Below are 14,028 nucleotides of genomic sequence, written 5' to 3' on the forward strand. Positions count from 1 at the left end.
CACGGTGGTGCCCGGTTTCGAGGTTTCCAACCGTAAATCGATTTTTGACACTAAAACAAGCATGTAATCACAGAATCATCATCAAAACCATGAGAAAATCAAACCCCTTCTTGATTCACTAAGACCGAACCACACAACAAAATAACTCAACTCGGGGTTTCTCCAAAACTCAAATACAATCACATGCATCCACATATATGCATACAAGAAGCAAAATCTTACATATATATGGGTTTAGAATTAAAAATGGATGAGAAATGGAAGAGAAATTGAAGAGAGAGTATACCGAGAGTGAGAGAAGAAGCCGAGAGTGAGAGAGAAAAAGAGAGAAGAGAGAATCAGGTGGAGAATAAAAAGAAAAGGAGGAAGTGAGTGGGAGTGGGAGTATATATAATGGAATGGTAGGGGTATAATGGTCTTTTGCCCATTTCTAGAATCTGGTTTTCTTTTTCTTTTAAAAAATCTATAAATCTCTCTTCAACAAAATATAAAACCTTCTTATAAAATTAGAAAATATACTCAATATCATTTTAAAATAAAGAGCATAAAATTAGCTCTTCTCCCATATTTTAAAATAAATTTTTGAGCGAATAGATTATTTGTTATGGATTTTACAATAAATCTCCAATAATAGGAATACATTTCATGAAATTATTTTAAAACATCAAAACATCAATATAAATACAACTTTTATTTTTAAAAAGTCTTTTGGACTATTTTAAAGACAATAAAACCAATATTACACCTTGATCACATTTCTATAATTTTATAAAATGTTTAAAGACCAATAAAATCCTTATAAATCCTTTTAAAGATATTTAAAATACCACTGATCTCAATTTTGGACATGCACACATCAAATACATATCACATTTGCGCTCTTAAACACTTTAATCCCTTTTTAATACTGGTTTCGTTCAACTTGTCGGTTCGACAACACAGCTTAATCCCTTAGCTGATTCATCAAACTTGATCGAGTTACTTTACGTTCCCATCGACTATTATACAATAATGACAATTAAACGACAAAGTCATTTAACCTTTTATTAATTCACATAAATCCACATAAACCATAATTATAGCACAAAACTATACTTTATTCATTTAATTACATCGCGAAATTCCTAGTCGCTACAACTTCTACATAAGTCGAAATATCAATAAGCTTTGCCAAAGTAAGTAGGTCTAAGAGCAAGTCCAACTGCCTCTTAACTCAATTCTTAAATATAATATAAAAAATTAGTTCTTAGTGAATTAAGACATGAATAAGGATGTTTGCCTCCAACATTACTACTTATACTTGTTCCTTATTTAATATTTTATTATTAAAAGTACATCATATCAATTAAAAATTAACATTTAAGAGAGAGAAAGAGATAATGGTTCCTTAATATATTATAAATTAATAGTTATAGTATCATTAAAAAGATGAGGCAAATACTTAAAAAAAAGTGAGAGGAAGCTCTTAACTTTTTAAGAAAACACTAAGAGGCTGTTGGAGCACAAATTTTGTTCAAATTTCTTATAATCAAAGTTAAGAGGCCATATAAGTAGTCTCTTGGACTTTCTCTAAGACTCCTCCAATAACCAACTACCTCATCTTTAAAAGACTCCTCTTTTAGCCAGACATTTTCAAATCAAAATCTAAACTGCCTTTTTGAGTGAGATAGGCAATAGAGATCGAGTTGAATAAGCTCGTGATCTGAAGTAATTGTATGATGAACACTCAAGTTACATAACGGAAATAAACTCCACACGCACTAGTTAGGGGTGTTCACGGATTGCTTTGGTCCGGATTCTCGTTTTTTCAAACCGAACCAATAAGAACGGTTTTCTAAAAATCAAAATCAAACCAGACCAGTTAAACGCCAAGACCAAACCAAACCAGACCATAAAATAATGGATTGGTTCGGTTTCAAACCACGGTTTGAATATAATCATTTACTTTTATTTCGTTTTTATTAAAATTACAACGTAACAGTTATTTAAGTAAATGTAATATAAAATTTATTATATATCAGTATTATATATTACATATAAGTACTATGATCTATATTTATAACTATTCAGTTTAGATATGACTTTCATATACTTTAGTTTAATTTAAATAATATTAAGTATATGAATTAGAATATAACTACGATATTTAACAATTAACTCAAGTTTTTATTTAAAAAGTAATTTGATATTTTTAAGATAATATACACCCACACATACACAAAACCATAATTTATAATCTTAACTTGTAGGTACAGGTTCTATGAAGTCCCCTATTTCATTAGATTCTTTGGAATCCATATATGTTCTGCAAGTAAAATATAGCTTAAATTATTGCAGAACGTATTATTTTTTTTAATGATTTTCAACAAATATCACAATTTTATTGAAAATCTTGCAGATTGCATAGATTTTAAAAGTAGAACGTTGCAAAATATATTATTTTACAAAACATGCTTAATTTGCAGAACATTAATGTTCATGTTGCAGAACATACATATTGTACTTGTAAATATATGAGATTTGCATGATTTTATTGAAGTAATGATATTTATAAAACAAGTTTTGCAAGATAACACGTTTTATAAGATATTTTATTTGCAGAATATAGATGGACTCTGAGGACTCCAATTAAAAGGTGGGCTCCATAGAACTTTACTCTGTAGGTATATACTAGAATTTTTATATATTATTATATAACAGTCCGGTTTGATTTAGATAGTTTTAATTTATTGAAAATCATAACCAAACCATTTATGTATGAACGGTCCGGTTAACCGAACCCTTAAAATGGTTATAGCGGTTTCGCTTTTTATTAATTCAAATTACCATGGTCCGGTCCAGATTCACGGTTTAACGGATTTTTTAAACAGCCCTAGCACTAGTAGCAAACGCTCTGTCTAGTCTTTCACACACCCAATTTACTGACCCTCTACTCTTCTCCCATGTGTATTTACCACCTGCAAGGTCAAGCTCCACCAACTCGTAGTCTTGTATGCACTTACGAAAACCATTTAAGAGGTATGCATGATGGCAATGAGTACTTTTTTTATCAGACACATAAAGCATGTCATTGAAGTCAACGATAATACATCACGGAAGACGGACTTGTTAGTTAGTAAACGAATATAATCCCATGCTTCCCTTCTTCTCGACCTTTCTGGAAAGCCATAATAGCATTACATACGCCACTGGTGCAAGCCACCTTTCAGGAAAATTACATCAATGTGATTCAACGATGAATCACTTATAACCAACTCAACACTACTTTTCTAGAACACTGCAAGCCCCCCACTACGACCATTACAATCAACTGAAAAAAACTACGAAAACCAAGCTTAGAACACAACTCTTTAATAATACCTTATCCTACTAACGTTTCTGAAACGAACAAAAAATCAGGTTTACTAGTCAACTAAGTCCCCAAGAACTCAAACTGAACGGGCGTTCCCCAACCCCCGACAGTTCCAACATAAAGAAATCATTGCAGATGGATAGCTTGCATTGCAAGCGTAGCCAATACATTATTTCGAGAAGTTACACAATCAGCTTCAGAAAGAGTAACTTCGTAATCATTATTTTGTATGATGTTCACATCTCCAGCTTTCAGCCCGCCAGGCGTGTCTATAACGTCATACATACCTGGGCCACCTCTCAGCCTTTTCCCATCCACAATTTTTAGCCCATCTAACTCTTCCTCCTCTATCCCAATAAACCGTATTTGAAAATTATCCCGTTGCCATGATTTTAGCGCCTGTCTTAATCAAATTATTTGCAATATTTGTATGCATAACAACCTGATCCTTATCCCTCTGATTACTCCTTCAAAAAATAATGTTTCCTTCTTTGTTTTAACTACTCTCCCGTGATTTCGGGAAGCTGTTACTCTTGCCAGCTCTCTCCTCCCAGTCCACGTCACCATCCTCCCAGAGCCACTTGCTCTTCGCCGGACCTGCTACCCTCCACGGTGGAGCTTTAAGCCAATTCCCAGATTCCCTTTCCACCATGTCCTCATGTATCAAGAAACTTCATAAAGTATCCTTCCGTATCCTACCCACATGAAAAACAAAAATCCCCCAGCCTTTCGTACTTACAAGTAACTATCACATCTTGGCCATTTTTCCTCAGGATCTTCTTCTTACGTTTAAGAGGCTTCCTAGCATCAGTTAAAATTCGTCTCCTCATACACTCATGTTATATACTAGTGTTATTCTTCTAATCATACTCCAAAAATTCACCAAAAAAATCACCTAGTTGTTTACCCATAGACTCTGACATGTACCATGTTGGTAAATCATGTATGTGTATCCACATCTTTCAATGCCATAATGGAATTGAAAGAGGTTCCTCTCCGTTGGGAATTGCTGTTATAACCAACATTGCATTATCAAAGGACCACGGTTCCCCGTTCAACACCTATTGAAGATCCTCCTTGTGATAGAAACTGAAATAAAAAATTTCTTTTTCAAATTCTTTTATATTGATACCCAAAGCAGGTTCCCAGATATCAACCAATTTCGACTTCATTGCCCTTACATTAATGTTCTTTCCAGTAAGAAACCTCCCCACAACACATAGCTCATACTTATCACCTATATCTCTACATCACCTTCGATAATGATAGCATCATTTTCCTCCTCCTCGATTCCCAGATTAAGATAACTGAACATTACGATCTTGATACCTAGCCACATGGACACTCACACATTTCGAACTCGATGATGAATTTTAACGGAGAGAAAAAAGCGCCTCTCACACGTCAAGGAAAGGGGAAAAAATACTATAAAATTTTAATTATATGTTACACCTAAAAATATTAGAAAATGACTCGTGTCTTGCACGAGTTGTTATGTCAGCTGCTTCATAGTTATGAACATGGCGTCTCAATATCAATATTCAATAAATTCATAAAATTATTAAACATAATAATATTCCAATTATAAAAAATATCTATATATGTACTATAATATAATTAACGAAATGATGTATATTTTGGTTCAACGGTTATTTCCATATTTTGACTATTAAAAATAAAAATAAATAGTATTATATACATGTTAAACTACTAGATATAATATTCTTATCCCGCTAAACTACGACCAAAACTTATCTTACTAAAATACGACTACAACTTTTTTCTAATTCTTTTATTATTTTTTATTATAAATATAGAATTATTATATATTTATAATAAAAATTATTATTTAAAATTATTTAAATATTAATGAAATCGGGCATCGTACGAGATTTAAACTGATATTCTTAAACTCGATAAAATTAAAATTTAATATTTTTTATTTGTGTCCATCAAAAAGCTAGTAATAATATTTTTGTAAAAACATCACATCCGTTACATATTTATCAACCCTATAAAACTTGGAAAATACTCCATCCTCTTACTCAGATCATCTCCTCTCTCTTCTGTATTAATAATTTTATCAAACGATTCATTTAGGGCTTTTAACTCACCCACCTCGATCTAAATCAATGGGCGCTGAAGGCGAGTCAACTCAGTCGGTCCCTCCCGCCGCCGCCGATGAAGAATCCGTTCAAATCAACGTCCGTTGCTCTAACGGCGCTAAGTTTTCCGTTCAGGCGAGTCTCCGATCCACTGTTCTCGATTTCAAACAACTTGTTTCGCAGAATTGCGATGTTCCTGCTGTTCAACAACGCTTGATTTATAAAGGACGGATCTTGAAGGATGATCAAACCCTAGATAGTTATGGTATGCGATTAGCTTTTTTCGATTGTTTCGTTTCGGTGTTTGTGTTGTTTAGATGTTTCGTGTTGTTAATTTTTTGGTGCTGAATTGAATTTATGGTTGTTGATTGAGGTGATTTAGGTACGTGTTTGTTGATGTGATGTGCAAGCTGTTGTGATTAGGTATCGGATATCGAAAGTGTTTGATGATTTTGTTTTGCTACTGTAATGATTATTGATGCTAATTTTGTTTTGACATTTTTTGTTGGATCTTCGGGTTGTGTTAAAAGGAAAAAATGGCAATATATGTACATATACATGAAGTATGTAATAAACGGAGTGTATCTGAATGAGGAGATGCTGATTGCTTTGACGTTTAAGTTGTCGTTATCTAAGTTTCTATTTAACTGTGTAGCTATTGCTATTGTGATGACAATGAATGCTAATTTTGTTCAACTATGTTTTTGCTGACATTATTTAATAGATGTCGGGAATAAAAGACTGAGACATTAATATGATGTATGTAAATGAAGATATTATGGATAAAGAGTTTTTTAATGAGGAGATGATCATTGCTTTAACGATTAGGTTGTCGTTATATGAACTGCTGTTTAACTATGTAGCATTAAGTTGTCATTTATGTAAAGTATGTATATGAAGATATACCGGATAAGAGTTTGTTTGGTAAACGAACTAACTGCTCGTTGGTTCTTGTTGTGCTGGTTAATGATAGTTACACATCAAGCACAAGATGCCAATAGTTCATGTTTTTTAATTGCAATTTAACATTATTACCATTTGTGGAAAACAGTACAGCATAAAGCTCTTACTGCTTCCCTCATGGTTTTATTGAGATGTTGGCAAGAAAGGGACATTAGCTTCTTTAATTTTTGCGAATGACGTGGGATGTTTGTTTGCATAAATAAAATGTCTTTCACTTTTCTTGCTTGTATGTAGTGACCCATTTTGGTTTTCTTTCTTCATAAATGCTATGTTTGTCTTTGCTGCTTTCTTTCTTCATAAATGTTATGTTTGTCTCGACCGTGGGACATGCTTCCGTAACCATTATATTTCTTCTTTTAATTGCTTGTCTATAGTACATCGCTTAAGGTTGCGTGTTTTCCAATATAATAAACTTATATATGGGGGTGAGGTGTTTGCCTACTTAAATGAAATCTTTTTTCACAGTCCCTGCTTGTCAATAGTGTCTCCATATGGCTTTCTCTCTCTACACTTAGATGATCTCAAATGCAATTTAAATTTATGCAGTGTTGTTTTCTTTTGTAAATATAAAATATCTCCATTTTTATATTGTATTATGTGTGTGTTGAATAATGGCGACGTATGCTATATCTTCCCTTGAATGTTTCAGTATCTAATGTTGTGGAACACTTTGTTTAGATTGCAGTTCTTCCGGTCTGCTCTGTCATCATTATTATCAAGTCTTGCATTGTTCTGTTGGTTACAACTATTGAAATTGTTCCTATGTTTTTTTGCATCTTTATATTCATTTTCATTGCTTACCTATTACTTATCATTTTACTAAATGTTTCTTTGTTTACTGGTGCTATGAAGGTCTTCAGGCAGACCACACTGTGCACATGGTTCGCGGGTCTCCCCCTCTTGCAACGCCACCAGCAACAGCTGCGGCGAGTGTTGGTAATCCAAATGCCAATCAAGATTCCACCCAGCGTGTTAATCCTAATGATGGAGGCGGGTTAGGAGGTGTGGGTCTTGGGGCATCACTATTTCCTGGGCTTGGCGGCATGGGCTTAGGTGCAGGTGGTGGCACTGGTGCGCCTGGTTTATTTGGAGCTGGACTTCCAGAGTTTGAGCAAGTGCAGCAACAACTGACTCAAAATCCCAACATGATGCGGGAAATAATAAATACACCGGCCATTCAAAATCTTATGAATAACCCAGACCTAATGCGCAGCTTGATTATGAGCAATCCCCAGATGAGGGAGATCATTGACCGAAACCCAGAGCTTGGTCATATTCTTAATGATCCTAGCATTCTTAGGCAAACTCTAGAGGCTGCTAGGAATCCCGAGCTTATGCGGGAGATGATGCGCAACACTGATAGGGCAATGAGTAATATTGAATCGTCACCCGAGGGCTTTAACATGCTCAGGCGCATGTATGAAAATGTTCAAGAGCCTTTTCTGAATGCTACAACAATGGGAGGGGGCGGTGGAAATGATCCGGGATCAAATCCTTTTGCAGCTCTTCTAGGGAATCAGGGTGGCGGTAACCAAGGCACTAATGCTTCTAATGACTCTGCCAATACTGGTTCTGAAACAGCTGCAGCAACTACTATTCCTAATAGCAACCCTCTTCCTAACCCATGGGGTGGTACTGCTGGTAAGCTTCAGCACATAGTTCTATATGTTACCTTCTCTGCACTATTTCAACCTGTCTAATTCACTTTTTTTTCCTGCCTTTCATAAAGATTGTCGGAAGTTTATGAATTTATTGGAATTTTAAGTAGGATAACTGGAAAATATATGTTAGTAGGAGGTAGAAATTGTTTGCCACTTTAAAGACCAAATGTCAGATAAGCTTGTAATGGTATGACCTTAAAGTTCCACGTAAGGATACTGAAATGATTTACTAATTAGAAGCAGGGTTCGTGTTGTAATAATTAGGTTACACACGGAAATAGACATATTGTAGCTTAGCGTCTGGAAAAATACCTGATCTTTTGTTAACAGTGGGTTGAGATCAGAAAATTTAAACCTTTGGGTAACTATTTTTAAAAAAATCATTTGTTTAGGGAAGTTGAATAAAACTCTGTAGTCTCACGTTTCTTCCTGACGAAAAGCCTTTGAATAACCACCTTATTGTACATTCATACTAGATGCTTGACAAATAACACATCCACCTCAAATGCAACCCATGGAAATTCTTTTAAATTCTCATAGATGATGATGATGATGGAGAAGAGGAAGAGAGAATTTAACCGCTGATCCAACCACTTTTTTTGAAGCATTTAATTTGTTGAATTTGGTTGATTGTTGTCCCGTGAGGTAGGCGTATTTTGTTTTACTACTACCTCACATACTTTTATAGAGTTACTATTTGAAACATTAACAGGTTTGTTTCAATGTGTGTATATTTTAATTTTTTTTTCCATTTTATGTATTGTGAACTTATTTTTCTGACGGTGCTAAAAAATTATTGTGGTTTGTAAGCTTGTAATAATATGTTACCTATCCATACTTTTGTGGTGCTATTTGTGAGTAGGTGCCCAAACAAACACAGCTGCAAGGTCAAATCATACAGGAGCAGCAGGAATTGGTGGGTTGGGAGGGCTGGGTCTCCCAGGGTTGGATCGCACGATGGGCATTCCAGATCCATCAGCAATGAACCAGCTTCTGCAGAATCCTGGTGTTTCGCAGATGATGCAGAGCATGCTTTCGAACCCGCAATACATGAATCAGGTAGACGTAATGAAAACTATAAATTTGGAATGTGGTTGTTGCTTAAGATAATAGATATCTTACTCAAAGTTCTTCTTTATTTTCAGTTTCTTGGAACTAATCCTCAACTCCAAAGTATGTCTGACATGAACCCTCAATTAAGAGAAATGATGCAAAATCCAGAAATTATTCGTCAGCTTACCTCGCCTGAAATGATGCAGGTTTATAATCACGGAGTCATCTGTTTGTTTCACTTGTCTTGATGTTGGAGTGGCCCGATATATTTTTTATTAACTATTTACTGATACCATATGTTGAATGTTGTAAATGTGTTGATGCTTGATATATTATCTCTTGTAGCGGATGTCAACATTTCATCAGGCACTTCTCTCTCAGCAGAACAGACAGCCATCGACTCAGTAAGTGCACACTTTTTCCCTAAATTTATATGTGGTTTGTGCATTTTTTTACTGTTTTCCACTCAAGTCTAAAACTGCATAATGATACTTCTTTTAAAGCTTTTATTATGCCTTTACATGTCATTGTCAAGACATGGATGTGTTTTTGGAAGCCTTTAATTGGGTATTTTTTGTCTTGATCTTGTTTAGGCAAAGCTTCAAAAATATTAACCTTTATGCCAGCCGACAACTTGCATAAATGTTGTCAGATTTTATATGAAGTTTTAACTTGGAAACTATGTGATTGCTTTCTAGTCGTCTATCATTCTTAGCTAGTTATTTGTGACAATTAGATAGGGTCAGGGGACCCATAAGGCATAAGCTGTTGCTTTCTGGAAAATTTTCCGATGACATCAGCATAAGTATTCGATACCTTTAAACACCAGTTTTAGGTCTAATATCAATCAGGGGTAATCCAATCAATAGCTTACTCTCCTAGAATTATGTTGGCCTTGTCAAGTGTCACAGAAAACTTCCTGATGTTGACCTCAGAATCCTAATTCTGCTATAAGCATATCCAGAGATGGGTAGGAATCTTTTTTGTTTCACCTAAATTTTATGATCACTAAACTTTATTATTCTCCTTTGCTGCTCTGTTGCAGGGAACCAGCTCAAACCGGAGGGATTGCAGGTATATAAGAAACAGAATGGTATATAGCTCTACTAGGTTTTGAATAGGTTTTTATTTTAATATGCATGTTTTTCTTCAAATTCAAGGTGCTGGAGCACAAAATAACATGGGGCTGGATATGTTGATGAATATGTTTAGCGGACTTGGAGCCAGTGGCTTGAATGTCCCAACTACTCCCGATTGTATGTTTTCTTATGATTGAGCTAAATATTTTTAAATTGCTTGGCATTTTTTTTATCTGCATTTGCAGCCACACTGAAGTTGTTTCCATGCTCTGTCCTTGTAGTGCCCCCAGAAGAGCTCTATGCTACTCAATTATTGCAACTTCAAGAAATGGGTTTCTTTGATACCCAAGAGAATATTAGGGCACTGCGTGCTACATCAGGAAATGTGCATGCAGCAGTGGAGAGATTGTTAGGTAACCTCGGTCAGTAGTATCAAGTCTACCTTTGTTACTTAGTAAAAACTTGTGGGTGTGTAAACAAGTTGAACAAGTGTCTTGTAAAGACAATAGACATGTCGGCACTTGTAATTCCATTTTGGGGGTCTGAATAATAAGTTAAGCATTTCCTTTGTATAACTAGTCTGTGAAGACACCCTCCGTTCGTATTCTTGTCAATGTAAATGCATTGTTTTTAATCATTTTTCTTCTGCTGTTAAATTATGCTAAATCATAAAATTATTACTGATGTTTGTTTCTTTGTTTTTTCTTCTTTTCATGCCTATATTTTGTGGAGTTCAATACTATTTCTTTCATCTATATATTACAAAAACAAAGAAAAAACTGCAAATAACATTTGTATTTCCTAAAATTAACTGCTCTTTTATGTGTAATTTCTCCTGCACAAACTAAGTCCAGTTAATATTGTTTTGTTCGTCATGCAGATATATGTTAAAAAAAATTAAATATATATTTAAAGTTATCAATTGACTATTTTACAGGAGTTTAAATATATAAATTAAGTCTGCTTATTCAGTTAATTATTTTTGAATTAAATAATTAAGAAAAGTAGAAGTTATGGGAGAGAAATAGTAGGGTGATAAAGACGCACAACTGAAAATAACCACCCATATTCTCAAGTAACCGCGCACTCTACACTACTTAAAACCATCTCTCATTTTATCAACCTTTTCTTTTCTTCTCCTCCTCATTAATCCCCATATTATCAGTTTCCACTTTTAATAATGATGATGAACACAAATTCTTCATCTTCTTCTTCTGAACCTCCTGATTTCACTCCTCTTAACTCTGATGATCAAGAAATGAACAACCCTCAGTTATTTCATAACAGCATTGGTTATTCCAATGATCAGAACTTACCAAAGAAGACGATCACGAACCCGAGAAAGAAAAGAACTAAGATGATGAGAATTGACAATGCTGCTACTGCTTCAACTTCTGGTAATGTTGCTGTTGCTGCTAATAAACCGAAATATAGTAAAAAACCAGACCCTTCTGCTCCAAAAATTACTAGGCCTTGTACCGAGTGTGGGAAGAGGTTTTGGTCAGTTAAGGCATTGTTTGGTCACATGCGATGCCATCCGGAGCGCCAGTGGCGTGGCATTAATCCTCCGCCTAATCTTCGACAAGCGTCTAATGTTGATCATCAACACCGCATTGCTGATGAGCGTTATGATCAGGTTTCATCAGTGACTGAAGAGGATCAGCATGTGGCTTCTTGTTTGTTGTTGTTGGCTAATGCTCCCCCTCCTCCTCCTATTGTTGTTTCTGATCAGACCATTACTGCTGGTATTCGTACTAATTATGCAGTTGGCTTTTCAGAACAGGAAATTAAGCAACATCAGAATGTAGTGTTTTGCTGCGGGAATAATGATAGTCCTGTCATGGATCATGGTGCTGGGACTTCTGGGGTCAATAGTTATAAGTTTGAGTGTTCTAGTTGTAAGAAAGTGTTTGGGTCTCATCAAGCTTTAGGGGGTCATAGGGCTAGTCACAAGAATGTCAAGGGTTGTTTCGCAATAAATAAGAACATTGATAATGCTGCTACTGAGGATTACAGCAGTATTGGGAATGTTGATCATGGGGATCCCTGTCGGGATCAGCAGGATAAGATGTTGGTGGCATTGGGGCACAGGTGCAGTATTTGTTTAAGGGTTTTCCCGAGTGGCCAAGCATTGGGTGGACACAAGAGGTGCCACTGGGAGAAAGGGGAAGATCCATCATCTCAAACTCTAGGAGGATCAGAGTCTAATTTACTAGTTGGTGCAAAGGGAGCTTCTGTGGTAGACTTGAACATGCCTGCACTACTTGAAGATGACCATTTATCTTCCTCATTAACTTCTGGACTCTGTCTAGACTTAAGGTTGGGGCTGTAAGCAAATTATGAGCTTCTCACTGCATCATAAGTGGCTCATTTGTACTTCTAATTAGATTTACTAGTTAGGTTGGAAAATGTTGTTAATGGCTCCAAAACTGGGAGCAGAATGTGTATGTGGATGTAGAACTTTAATAGATGATACTATATATACTAGCCTGTACTTTAACTACTAATAACAGAAAGTTCAAATTGGTGTATCTTTTCGTACTTTAGTTTCCTTACTTCTGTCTGTTCTCTCATCTCTTTAAGTTTCAGACTTTCAGATGTTTTTAATGAATACATGTGGGATTTCTTGTCAAATTATTACCAAGAATTGATCTGATTCACTCAATGTGATAGTAAACGGGGTTTTCTTGCTAGAAGAGTCACCTCTTTTCTGTACTTTCTAGTAAAAGGTTGTGTGCATGTTTTTTCTCCATATCTTATGTGTATTTATTTTAATTAAGCCATGCAAGTTGTTTTACTAATACTCAATATTTGTTAGTAGTATATAAACGTCAAGAAATTTATTTAGGTTGATGTCGTACGTTCTAAAATTTTAAGGTAGCCGAATATTACAGTTGCATTTTTAATATATTAGTATGACTTGCATGGCAAATCTAATAAGGCCCTGGAGAACTAATAGAACTCAGAGTAAATTAAGTATATCGAAATATATAGCATGTCTATCATGAAGGGTATTCCAGCATTCCCAAGTGGAGGTGGCCAGACGGCTGGTTTGACTCGGCCCGCACGTGAGCCGGCTCGCCTAAAACTCGCTTGACTCGGCTCGTTGCGTGCCGGTTAATTATTCGGCACTAACCGGCTGTAGAGGCGAACTGAACACGAATCAGGATTACAGAAACTGCGAACGGACCGGCACGGCACGCGACCCGGCCCGTGTAATTCGTAAACGAATAAGGGCCTGGATTAATCGTTATTCGGCCCGCGAACTGGCGAATAACCGGCCGCGAATGAATACCACGCGCTAAACGGTTACAGAACAACGGTCACTTGCAGGCTACGGCAGCTAACGTTCACTTCTCCAACTTTCACCTGCAAGCTCTGTAACCTCCTCCAACGTTCACCTCTTTATTCTCTATAAATAATCTCCCCCTCACTGTTAAGCTGTCTCACTCTTAATCAATCTCTCAATCTCTCTTACTCACTCGAATTCTCTCTGTTCACTCAAGCTCTCTGTTCACTCAAGAGTGAAGCTCACAATCACAACACAAGTCACAGGTTTACGATTACAATTCACGAGTTCACAACACAGTTACACAAGTCGCACACGTAAAGAAATTCAGGCGAAGTTACACGGTTTTTTCGAACAAATCCGGCAACACTGTAACAAATTCCAGCGAGTTCAATTTTTCCAGGCAAGTCTTTCTGAACAATGGAAGAAGGAAGGGGTACTATTTCTTCTCAGGGATCGAGTCAAGCAACTTCTATGCGACCTCCTCGACCGGAAGTTGGTAAAATTCTTCCTCGTTTTTTTGTTT

At 35.8% G+C, this 14,028-nt stretch overlaps 2 protein-coding genes across 2 annotated transcripts; both read left to right on the forward strand.

Moving 5' to 3' along the window:
• Positions 1-5,366: 5,366 nt before the first annotated feature.
• Positions 5,367-10,897, forward strand: LOC141697024 (ubiquitin domain-containing protein DSK2a-like). The gene is made up of 8 exons (XM_074501206.1): positions 5,367-5,722; positions 7,273-8,061; positions 8,944-9,140; positions 9,227-9,340; positions 9,480-9,538; positions 10,180-10,208; positions 10,295-10,390; positions 10,495-10,897. Exons 1-8 carry the CDS (start codon positions 5,485-5,487, stop codon positions 10,641-10,643), a joined length of 1,671 nt encoding a protein of 556 aa, XP_074357307.1. The 5' UTR covers positions 5,367-5,484; the 3' UTR covers positions 10,644-10,897.
• A 490-nt stretch (positions 10,898-11,387) lies between these two features.
• On the forward strand, positions 11,388-12,709 carry LOC141698673 (zinc finger protein ZAT3-like). Its single transcript, XM_074503447.1, has one exon. It carries the CDS (start codon positions 11,394-11,396, stop codon positions 12,543-12,545), a length of 1,152 nt encoding a protein of 383 aa, XP_074359548.1. The 5' UTR covers positions 11,388-11,393; the 3' UTR covers positions 12,546-12,709.
• Positions 12,710-14,028: the final 1,319 nt, after the last annotated feature.

This window comes from Apium graveolens, chromosome 11 (assembly GCF_009905375.1).
Source record: "Apium graveolens cultivar Ventura chromosome 11, ASM990537v1, whole genome shotgun sequence".
NCBI lineage: Eukaryota > Viridiplantae > Streptophyta > Magnoliopsida > Apiales > Apiaceae > Apium > Apium graveolens.

Excerpts from the sequence above, each read along its gene's own strand:
- LOC141697024 (XM_074501206.1), top strand. The coding sequence starts at position 5,485 with ATGGGCGCTGAAGGCGAGTCAACTCAGTCGGTCCCTCCCGCCGCCGCC. Across the intron at positions 9,141-9,226 it reads ACCCGCAATACATGAATCAG|TTTCTTGGAACTAATCCTCA; the intron begins GTAGACGTAATG and ends CTTTATTTTCAG. Across the intron at positions 9,539-10,179 it reads AACAGACAGCCATCGACTCA|GGAACCAGCTCAAACCGGAG; the intron begins GTAAGTGCACAC and ends GCTCTGTTGCAG.
- LOC141698673 (XM_074503447.1), top strand. The coding sequence starts at position 11,394 with ATGATGATGAACACAAATTCTTCATCTTCTTCTTCTGAACCTCCTGAT.